The sequence below is a fragment of the Cebus imitator genome, unplaced genomic scaffold, assembly GCF_001604975.1.
Source record: "Cebus imitator isolate Cc_AM_T3 unplaced genomic scaffold, Cebus_imitator-1.0 Scaffold270, whole genome shotgun sequence".
Taxonomy (NCBI): Eukaryota; Metazoa; Chordata; class Mammalia; order Primates; family Cebidae; genus Cebus; species Cebus imitator.
The window spans coordinates 2,803,226-2,815,014 of NW_016107585.1; the positions used below are offsets into that span (position 1 = coordinate 2,803,226).

An 11,789-nucleotide genomic window follows, 5' to 3' on the forward strand; every position below is an offset into this window, starting at 1 on the left:
AATTAATTTTAAATATTACAAAAACTTTAAGACTATCAGAACATTAAAAGATCTTAGTCTTACATAATTTTCAGTGCTAATGTCTCTTCCAGTCAATTCCCTTACCAGGAAATGTGACTTTTAAGTAGTTCTGACCAACTTCAAATAGAGTAATTTAATTCAATAGGAGTTTTTAAAACTGTTTGAGAAATCTATGTTAATTTAGAAGAAGTCTCCCATCTTTGTCCATGAATACCAGTTTAAGAAGAAAATCAGAGGATTATAATTCTCTAAGGAATATTTTCTTTGATATCTTTTCTCTTTAACACTTGTAAGTCCTTCCATTAAGTCATGGGAAACATCAATCTATGGATAAATTAATAGTATTAGACTAAATATCTATTATATGTATTTGAAGCCTTATTTTTCATCCTCCTTACTACTTTCCTAAGATTCCTTATAACCGTCTTATGCCAGGAACTTACTTATCAGTGATAAAATCAAGAGAAGTTTTAACGTGTTCCTAACCTGTAAGTTACATCTTATAATGCTAATTTTTTGTTAAAGATGTCTTCCTTTAAAGGCAACATAGCTTAGTCTGCACCATTCAAATGGTCTAGGCTGAAATAAATGTTAATATGATCTTTCTGTTTAATCATGGAATTACTTATCTGACATATTTGTGGAGTAAATACAACCTCACTGCAGATCATGATTCTATTCTCAGAGTGATTATTTACAGAATTACTCATTCTAATAAAGCAAAAATGTAACAGGAAACAGAAACCAGGTTTTGCACTAATAATCTACATCACCATTAGAAAAGCTTATGTGTGACTTTACAAATCTAAATATGTTCATAATTTAGAAAAAATGAAGAAATCTCTTTTATCCCCATGGTTTCTGAAGATATAGACCCACTGTATCTCCATGAGCTGAAATTGCAAGATTGTAAAAAGCATGTGTACTCCTGTGACAAAGACTGTTACACACAATATTCTCTTGTGCTTTCACTAAAGTTTTCACTAGATTTTGCCATTTTCCTTATGTCATGAGTACTTGTAATTTAAATATGCAAACAACAGATCAGAGACCCTAAGGTCCAATGCAGTGGTCCCCTGTTGGCATTATACAAGATGATTTTAGAGGGTGCACCAACTAACACTTTGTTGTTGTTGTTGTTGTTTTGAGACAGGGTCTCACTCTGTTCCCCAGGTTGGATGGCAGTGGTACAATCATGGCTCACTACAAACTTGACATTCTGGGCTCAAGGGATCCTCTCAGTTTAGCCTCCCAAGTGGCAAGGACTACAGGCAAGCACTACCACGCCTGGCTAATTATTACTATTATTACTTTTGTAGCGAAAAGATCTTCCTATGTTGCCCAATCTGAATTCTAACTCTTGGGCTCATGCAGCTCTCCCACCTTGGCCTTTCCAAGTGCTGGGATTACAAGTGTGGAGCCACCATGCCCAGCCAACATTTCTTATTTTAGTAGATACACATTTATTTCAAAGTGTAAAAGAAAAAACAGCAAATCAAACTTATTATAGCAACCTTTCTTTGAGTCAAATTCGCTTTTTACATAAATTTCAGGTTAAAAAGTAAGTGCATTTAAGGAAAAATACAAACTACATATAGTGTAGGTGCTATTGACAAAGGTTATGATGGAGCCTGGGAAGCTCTGGTGAGGTGGAAAGGCTGGGGTCAGGTGATTGTGGTTCTGGTTCTAGTTGTCACTAACTAGCTATACTACCTTTACCAAGTCACAATCTCTTTGGGCATCTATTCCTTATCTGTGAAATTATGGGGTGACTTCTAAGATCCACCAGTGCCATTCTTCAGTGATGTTGTACTTTCTTGTCAAAGGCCATTACAAGGGATGCCAATCTCTGCAAAACAAAAGTAAGCATTCCAACTCTTAACACAAGAGGCCATACTTAAACTAGGCAAATCAGTGTACCTAATGGGGAATTTTTTTGAGGTTAAGATACTCTACTAATAGAGTAGACTAATCCTTTGAAAGACTGGAAATAAATTTGATTTTGCTTAGTAATATCACATTTTTTGCACATGGAAGGGATCTCAAATACCTCTGAATTCTCCCATCAATAAGATGGTTAAATAGCAGATAATTTTATGTAGCACATTTAAAATGTGTTACTATTATTCTAATGTGGGAATAGGAAGGCTTGATGTTCATGATGCAGTCAGATGGGGTATTTAAGTAAAGTCAGCTTTTGAAGGAAAATACACTTCTATTAGATGGATAAAAACATACATGAACACTAGACTAAGGTAAAGAGCTGTGTTTTAAGAAACAGGAGGTGTCTACAGGTTTAAGATAAAATAGCTGATCTGGCTTCTGGTTTTACTTTTTCACTCTGAAAATAGAAAACATGTTAACCAGTTACCCATTTTCAGGTGTAATCAAATTTGAATCCCAAATTAGCTCTGTATAACTTTATTAAACTGTATTGAATTAGTTCTTTTCCCAATGGTTCAAGAATACAGGTTCAAATCAAGACCTAACTTTGCGTACCAAAAAGCACTCATTGTAGAAAATATCTATCAATATGGTCAGGTTCTTTGTTTACTAAAATAATCTACATAATTTGAGAAATATACTACAATTTCCTTGAATTGACATTACCATCTCTTTTTCTAAAAGTTCCCCAGCCACTGAGAGAAGACTGTCTTCCTAAAGGTTATCTATTAACTCTGAACTAGCCTAAAGAGAAATCAGATTAACCAATTAGATTGTGAAGAAAAGAAGCTTTTGATTATGATGATGAGCTTTGCAACTACGTGAACTAGGCATTTTGGAAATTATAATCTTAATCAGATAAAGTACTTTTTTTTCTGTTTGGAATACTTATTACATCTATTTAATCGATTCAGCTCAACAAACAAACACATACCAACAAAACTCAAACAATCTATTTTTTGTGCAAATATATCTGCTTGTAGTGGTGCAAAAAATAAAAAAAGATGTTATGGGTGAAAAAATTTTATCTGTGATCTCTAAAAGGCTATATTTATAGAGCACATTGCAACATAAATATAGAAATCGGACCTCTGAAATACCAACAACTAAACGATCTGTTACTCTTTCAAAGCCCTCTTGAAAAATATGGCTTCACAATTTTCCAGCTTTTTACAGTCTTTTGTTAAATATATCTACAGATATGCCTTCCTGATCTGTGAAAATAATTTTATATTTGTCATTCTCAGTTACAGTGAGTTCCTGGCACTCTGAAAGAGCATGTACGGTGTGGGTAGCGGCCCCTCACTTTGGATCATTGCTGACTCCGCCTCCTCCTAAGAATGGCAGCCAGTCTCTGTCTCTGTCTGGTCTCATTTGCTGAAGATGCTCCACCCCTGGGCGGATGTGGCTGGGCGAGAAGGGGCAAGCCTGAACTGCTAACCCTCTTGGGCTTATCTGAGGTTGGGAAAGAGGTGGGTTTTGATACTCCGTGAAGGCTGGGAATTTTGATTCCTTTTTCAGAGTTCAGTCTTGCAAGGCTTCCCTCTCCATGATTACTGACCACTGCAGGAGGGGAGGTTAGGCTGCCCTTGCTGAGGGAACACGGTGAAAATGATAAACTTCCACAAAGCTTTCTGAGCTCCAGGAGCTGTTCTCTGGCTTGACTCAAAGCCTCTGTCAGTTCAAAGCGTTCTTCACATTCTCTACGCACTGTCTCCTGAAGAAAAATATTCTGGAAAGAGAGGGTGGTGGGGAAAGCAGCCTTAGCTTTAAACAATGTACATAGGTAGACAGTTATTGACACTATAGTTTGAGAACTGAACTGGAAATCTGAGGTCTGTATTCTTGGATTGTCTCTATGATACTCTACCACATGGGACAGACAAGTAAAGAACAGAAACGGTCTGTGAAGGCGGAAAGAAGTTGAAGAGAATATTTGGTTCAACCCTTGCAGTTTGCAGATGAGGAATCAAGAACTGAAGAGACTGGCTGACCTGTCCAGGGTTACTCAGATGTTAATGGTGCAGCTGGGGTTAGAGCCCAGGACTTCTAATATATAACTTCAGTGGGGTTTCAACTTCTCTGCCTCAAGTAACAGACAGTATGCTCTGCACATGTAATGATCAACAGTTAATAGCTGTAGAGTCACCACATATATTATTTTATAGTAAAGGTATACTATAGTAACATAAACAGGTAAAAGTGCTTGAAGTATATGATTGAAAGAAAAAATCAGCTATAGCATTTAAACAATAAAATCAGTTCTTATATGATGCTTTCTCAATGGAACTTAAATATGCTGTTCATTTGCTGTCTGTAAGATAATATCCCAAAATAGAGAATACCTTCTGCTATTAACTCCATTCATTTGGTAATCATTTCTCAAGTTACCAGAAGCTGTAGTGAATACAGTCCCTGCCCTCAAGAAGTCTGTACCTTCATAAGTTTGAGCAGAACTGCTTTTTATGTCCATAATAGAATCTAGACTCAAGGTGAAGGCTGTGGGTTTTAAAATAAGGAAGAACTTTTTAATAGAGCTACCTGGAGGACACTGAAGGTTGACAGGGACGTACTGGAGCAAATTTAAGTTTCAAATGTGTGACTGGACTAGAGATCATTAAGCCTCTTTGAAATTCTGAAATTCTACATTTCTAGTTGAGGAGTTATCCGTCTTTCATCTATGAAATTCATCAAACTTATTTCAAGTACCATGGTAAGAATTAAGTCTTGGATCTCCTCAATGTCCTGACGGTCATGTCTTTACGATGTCAAAAAAGAGGTTGAAAAGTAAATAATTCAAAGCAGTATCCTAGTAAATAAACACAATTAAAATGAGTGTGCTATAGGATTCATCAACTCAAAAATGAATTTCCATTGGTTAGCTTGTTTGTAAAAAGAGCCAATGCATTCCTAAGTCTGCCTCTTAGTGGAAAACATCCTCCCTAAGGATGACTAATCTGCTGTCAGTAGAACTAAATAACAAAGAACAAGAGAAAGTAGCATCTTCCTGTTTTTGAGTTTCTCATGATTATAGACAGAAGTCTATTCAATTCCAAATTTGGTAATTAAAATGGAAAAATATGGGGCAATTCCAGATTAACCAGTTACACAGTAATTTTCTATAAAAGCTGCATTCCTGGGTCAAACAAATCCTCATCATTTACATATACTATTTACTTACATACATGACCCACATTTAAAAATGATCATGGGTTAATCACTTGCTTCCAGTTATTTTTATTTTTTGGAGGAATTGGAGAGCAAGGATGGTGTCTGTGGCTTTATCACCTGGGTCTCATTAACTCTAGCTGAAACATTTGTGGAAAAGGTAAGGGAGGAGGGACTAGAGAGGAAGATTAATAAGGTGCCATGTTAGGTGTCATTTCATTTCCTGCTCCCAACAATTATATCTGACAAATAAAGATACTGAAGCTCACACTGTTATGTAACTTGCTGAAAGTAACTCCATTCTGAAGTGGTAGAGCCCTGCTCACCTCCAGAGCCTTGCTCCATGCTGCCTATGCCTAAATTAGTTGTGTAATTCATTACATCAAGCATGCAGGGACCATTTTGTTCCCAGGACACTGAAAAACAAACAAACAAACAAACAAACAAAAAACAGTAGGACATCTTCCTCTGGTTTTTCCCAGGTTTTCTAAGTTCTATAAATCAAAGTTTCTTTTAAAGGGGGAGAAAGACCCAATCTATTATATTTTTTGTCTACTAGTGGAGTAAGCTGGCAAAGTGTTGGAATTGTTAGATTTTAGTGGTGTATTAGTACATTCTTGCATTGCCATAAAGAACTACATGAGACTGGGTAATTTATAAAAAAAAGTTTCAATTGGCTCATGGTTCTGCAGACTGCACAGGAAGCTTGGTAGCTTCTGTTTCTGGAGAGGCCTCAGGAAGCTTGCAATCATGGTGGAAGGCAAAGGGATAGTGATGCATCTTACATGGCAGGAGCAAGAGAGGTGGGGGGAGACACTATACACTTTTAAACAACCAGATCTCAAGAGAACTCATTCAGTAACACAAGAACAGCACCAAGAGGATGGTGCTAAACCATTCATGAGAAACTGCCCCCATGATCCAAACACCTCCCACCAAGCCCCTCCTCCAACACTGGGGATTACAGCTTGACATGAGATTTGGGCGGGGACACAGATCCAAACCATATCAAGTGACTTTCAATAAATTAATATAAAAATATCCCTAATTAAGAAAGCAATAAAAGTTAATTTTATTTGAATATGTCAAAGAAAAATATAGCAATGAAAAATGAGGCCAACATATCAGTGACATGAATAACAGGCACAACAATATGGAATTATAAAGTGATGGAGGATGTGATGACAAGAGCTCTCCTTAAAAGAAAAATAAAATTCAATCAGTTTACTAAGATTAAATTCAAGTCTCAAAGGAAAAGTGTAATGATCTGGAGAAAACAACCAAAAAGCAAGTCACATTCCACCAAAAAGCAAGTCACATTCCACTAAGGAGAACATGAAAATGTACAGTGAGCCAAAAGATGTCCTCATAGCAAGTTCAATGGGATCAAAGTCCTGGCAGACTATAAACTGAACTGTGTACCCATACTTTATACCCAGTGAAGTCTGAATCAGTCATGGAAGGATCAGATTACATAGTTTCCACCAGCAGTAACTAGATATATTCCAAAGTAAGTGAATGGCTAGCCAATAGGGTGGGGAAGGGTTTCTGACTGTCTGGGGCCCACTGCTCTGAAACTCATCCTTCTTCAAGGTCATTAGCTTGCAAGACAAAGGATTAATTCTCTTTCTTCTGTTAGTTCCCAAACCAGGAGGACCTCTGAATTGAAAACAGGATCCAAAATTGAGACTTCTATTTTTTTCTGTGCCAAAACATTATGAAATGCTAGGTGAACCTCACAATATTTTCATATCATCTGCCACCATTACCTCCTCCTCTAAAATTGAGATTATAACTCTGTTTTGTTCAACAGGAAGTTAAGATTTGTAATTTATTCAATTATGGGATAAAAAATGAAAATAAAACAATGCAAGTTTAAGGGACTGCTATTTCAGGGTTGGAGTCTGATAGGGCATGACTAGAGGATATGTGGATGTGATGTGGCTACAGTTAAGTAGATACATTAGTGAAAAATTCCATCATACGTGAAAAGAATCATCCACTCGTGGTTAGATTGTTTTCAGCAATTTAGTCAAGATGAAGGTTGGACTGTTGCAGAATTTTAATGTGTTTTCACTGAGCAACAAGGACAAATGTGCAAGATGAAATATGTTCAGTAAGACTGAAAATCATGCATAGTATTCTGTGTTTTAGATAAAATTATCTTTGGCCATATTTTAACATGGCAAAAATAGAATCATTGGATTGTAACTAAACTGGAAGTTAAAATGAAAAGGAAGGCATGAGCCAGGTGAAGAAGAGGGAAAGATGTTTTCAAAGCAGAGTGGGCCATGGTGCAAATGCCTGGCAGTGACAGAAGGAAAGGCACATTTTGGGATGAAACATGGCTTAATATGACTCAGGCAGTTGCACACAGGGAGGAGAGACCAGGACTGATGTAAAAAGGAGTGAGCAGAGTCAGATCAAGATAAAACTTGTTAACATGTGCTAATACTAGAGTTTTGACTTAATTCTGAGGCTCATATGGAGTCATTGAAAATTTATTTCAAGCAGATGGCTGGCATGATCAAATCTGCATGAAAGGAAGATCCCTTTGCCAGCTCTGTGGAAAATGTCCTGAAGTTGGGCGAGATGGGAGGCAGAGAGGACAGTAGGAGCCCTAAGTTTTCATGGAGGAAGTCCCTATCTCAAGTGACCCTTGGGTCAGGTGGTTCAGGAAGGGCATAACTAGGCATTCCTGCATCCTTAAGCTCTGCTGATTGCTGGTGAGCATTATCTATAGGTATCTCTACAACATTTTCAGAATAAGGCCTCTTTGAATGGGCTTAAAATATGGCTTAATTGCCCTCCACTGAGAAGGAAAGTGTCAAAATGAAAATATAAATTAGTTCACCATATGTTTGAAATTTCTAATATTAAAAAGTGGTCAGTTTCCCCTAATCCTTGCAATATAAGCGTGGTTTATTTTTATATTTGTTTTCCTTTTTATTCTTAGAGACAGCTGGGTTGCTTTCAATTCCAAAAACAGTGGAAGAAGCGAGAGAAGGCTTTACTGTGTAACCTGATTGTTCCGAAGGTAAGACTCCCATCTGCAATGGGAATCAGCTGTATTTGGCACAATTTTGTGGGGAACATGCCAGGAAAGCAAGTCCTCTTCAGTGAAGAACAATCACAGATGGGTGGCTTTGTTCATGCTTTAGTCCCACTAAAATCTGAACCAGTCATGGAATGATCAGATTACAGTTTCAACCAGCCTTAACTGGATATATCCCAGTGTGAGTGGGTGGCTGGCCAGGTTGGTGGGGAGCTGAGGTGAAAGGAAATTCTGGGGAAAACTGTGGAAACCAGAAAGATGAGTGGGAGTTAGCAAAGGATGTTCCCAGCTCCCACTCAAAGGTTTCCGTTCAACTAATCCAATCAGCCCAAAACACTGCAAAAAATTAGTGGAAATGGCATTTTGGTAAGACAGGAATGAGAATCTGAAATAATTTCCAGGAAAGAAGTAAGATGCATGTCAGGCTAGTTGTTTTCAAAATTATATTTCCATGCTTACAAACATAATAAAAACGTGGACATATCAAAACAAAAGTTGTAGCAACAGAGGGCAATAATCCCTCAGACTGATATGTTTCAGAGGCAGATTTTCAGGACAGAGAGGAAGAGCCCATGATGACAAAGTATTTAGGATTTACTTTTCTAAGTCAACGATCCAACTTAATTTAGATTTAATTAGCACTAATTAAACATATAAAAGTTTCTCAATATTATCTTCTCATTCTGTCAACTTTCTGGTATCTTCCTCACCACAAAGACTCCCAGTCTGAGTCCCCTTGTGGCCCATGGCCCAAGGCTAAGGTTCTCAGGTTCTCAGTTCACTCATCCTCCCTGCCAACCAAGCCTAGGTATATAGTCCTGTCCCCTAAAAGCTTTCCTGATCCTCCCCATGTTTCCTGTCAGAGGTTGGAGAACCTCCCTTTACCCTCTTGCTCTTTAAAAAAGACATAGATATTCTAATTTTATTATGTCCCAAGATTGAGAACTACTTTTTCGTAATTTACTTGCTGGTACTTTGGTTTCTCCATTCTCATAGATGGAATTATCAGAGAAGTGTGTGCCATGTTCTGTATACTGATTAAACATGCAAATATAATAAACGCTTATCCTAAAACTAAGCAAATCTCTCTTGCAAATAAACTTTGTACTTGCAAATACCATGTATTCCTAAAATTTAATCTTAGAGTTTACATAAGTCCATCTTTGCTAGATTTGTTAATAAACATTTTTTCTTTTCGTTTTTTGAGACAGGGTTTCAGGTTGTCACCCAGGCTTGAGTACAGAAGCATGATCATGGCTCATAATAGCCTCAATCCTCTGGGCTCAAGCAATCCTCTTGTCCTAGCTTCCCAAGTAGCTAGGACTACAGGCATGTGCCATCATGCCCAGCTCATTTTTGTATTTTTTGTAGAGACAGGGTCTCCCTATGTTTCAGCTGGTCTTGAACTCCAAGGCTTAAGCGATCCTCCCGCCTTGGACTCCGGAATGGCTGGCATTATAGTTATGAGCCACCACACCTGGCCTAACTTTCTTATGTAAATAGCAGTTCTTTCTTTCTTCCTTTAAAAAATACAGTTTACATTGGAAACATATTTTCAAAACACCAAAATGTTAAAAATAACCCATGATCCCAATATTTTTAAAAAGTAAAGAAATTTTAAAAAGTAAAGAAACCATTGTCTCTTCCTACTCTTCAAAGGTAACCACTGTTACTACTTTGGAGACAAATCGTTTCTTGATATTTTGCTATCATCTTGGTAGCCCTATAGAGATACACACGTACTCCCCTTTGTTTTTTAAACAAAACAGATTCAAGATGCTAGGAGATGGTGAGGCAAACCAACATAAACAATAAAAACCGCTGTTGTAATGAAAGCCAGTACAGATAAAGCTATAGTCCTTTAGCCATACTTTTGACATCCTAAAAGGTCTGAAAAGAAAAAAATGTTGTAACTCATCACATTTCGTGATAAAATCTGAACTGATAGGAGACTAATTACAGTCTTTATCCCATTTCGTGCAAACATTCAGATGTTTCACTGCAGAAGCATTAATGTCATTGCATGGGGAGGCTGCCCTGCATCTATGAGGACATACTGTGCTAACTTTATAAAATTCAAAATAATTTTCTATCTGAGCCCAAAGCTCAGGACTGTGGCCCTGTCTAGATTGCATGTCCCTTTCTTTAAATTCTCTTTCTTTAGAATCCTTGATAGTGTTCTCTTCCGGTTTTCTTCCTACCTCATCAAGAAGTTCCTTTCCTGTCACCATTGCTAGATTTCCCTACTCTTCCCAGCCTCTAAAAGTTGGAGTACCTGTTCTCAACCATTTCTCTATTACCTCATCCTCTGGGTGATCTCAATCAGTCCCAAGGGCTAAGTATCAGCTACATGTGGATGTCTCCAAAATGGACATCTCAATTGTATTTCTTTTCTGGCATTTCCCATCTCAGCACTCACTCAGAGCAAAATCTCTAAATTTTGCTGAGATTCCAAACTTTGGAGTTATCCTTGACTCCTCTTTATGGTTTCATATCATCCAATCCATCAGCGACTTCTATTGCCTTCATTCCTAAAATATATCTCAAATCTGGCCATTCCTCACCTCCTTCACAGCCTTGCTCTCATTTTTGTCCCCTTCAACCTATTTTCTACATAGAAGTCAGTCATTCTCTAAAAATAAGTCAGATCATGTCAATTCCTTGTTCAAAATTCCTAGGTGGCTTTCTATCACACTTAGAAAAGTATCCAAAGTCCTTATTGTAGCCTAAAGACTCCACATGAACTGGTCCATTCAACCTTGCTTTCTATCACCCTCCTTGCTCACTAAGCTCCAGCAGTGCTTGCTGACTTCCTTGTGGTTTCCTTAAGGTTCCCAGCATGCTCCTTGCTGCAGGGTCTTGATACTAAACTATTACCTCTGCCTGGAGTGTTCTTTCCCTGGAATGTTCTTTGCCTCATTATCTTCTCAGGGCCCTCTTACCACCCTTCCTTCAGAAAGTATCCCTTTTATCCTGATTGATTTTTTTCTTAGCATCTATAAAAACAACAAAACTGTTTACCTGTTAATGAATGCATAAATAAGCAACTGTAGTAGGAGCACAGGTGTATACCTAATCTTGCCTCTGGGATTTTGTGGCTTCATGGAGGGGTTCTCCTTGTACTTAGACTTGAGGAATAAATAGAAATGTGCCAGGCACCTGTTACTAAAGTTTAAGCTAGGATCTGCTTTGTCTTAATTTTTTTATTTCTCATAATCTGAAAAAAAAAATCTCACTAAGGTTTATATTCTGTTGTTTTTGCTTTACTTGTAACTTTCCTGATTTTTCTTCTATATTCCTTGCCTAACCTTTATTCTTGTCTCTGCCACCTTCTCTACCAGGTCCCTTTTATAATTTATTCCTATTATTTTTAATTTTTAAAAATAAATGTATTACATATAGCTAAAAAGTAAAATAATACTATACAATTCACAATGAAAAAAGTATTTCTTAACATTTCCAAGTCCTGCTTCCCAGGAATAACCATTTCCAAATCTTTTTTTTTCTTTTTTCCATTTATTTATTTTATTGTATTTTAGGTTTTGGGGTACATGTGAAGAACATGCAAAATTGTTGCATAGGAACACACATGGCAGTGTGA

General features: G+C 37.3%; 1 protein-coding gene across 1 annotated transcript in view; it reads right to left on the minus strand.

The window, feature by feature from the left end:
- Positions 1-2,316: 2,316 nt before the first annotated feature.
- The window catches only part of LEKR1 (leucine, glutamate and lysine rich 1), a 193,027-nt gene continuing 183,554 nt past the window's right edge, over positions 2,317-11,789 (minus strand). Inside the window, exon 11 of the mRNA XM_017500799.2 lies at positions 2,317-3,697. Within this exon, the coding sequence (XP_017356288.2) occupies positions 3,278-3,697 (420 nt within the window). The 3' untranslated portion in view covers positions 2,317-3,277. The remainder of the gene's footprint in view (positions 3,698-11,789) is intronic.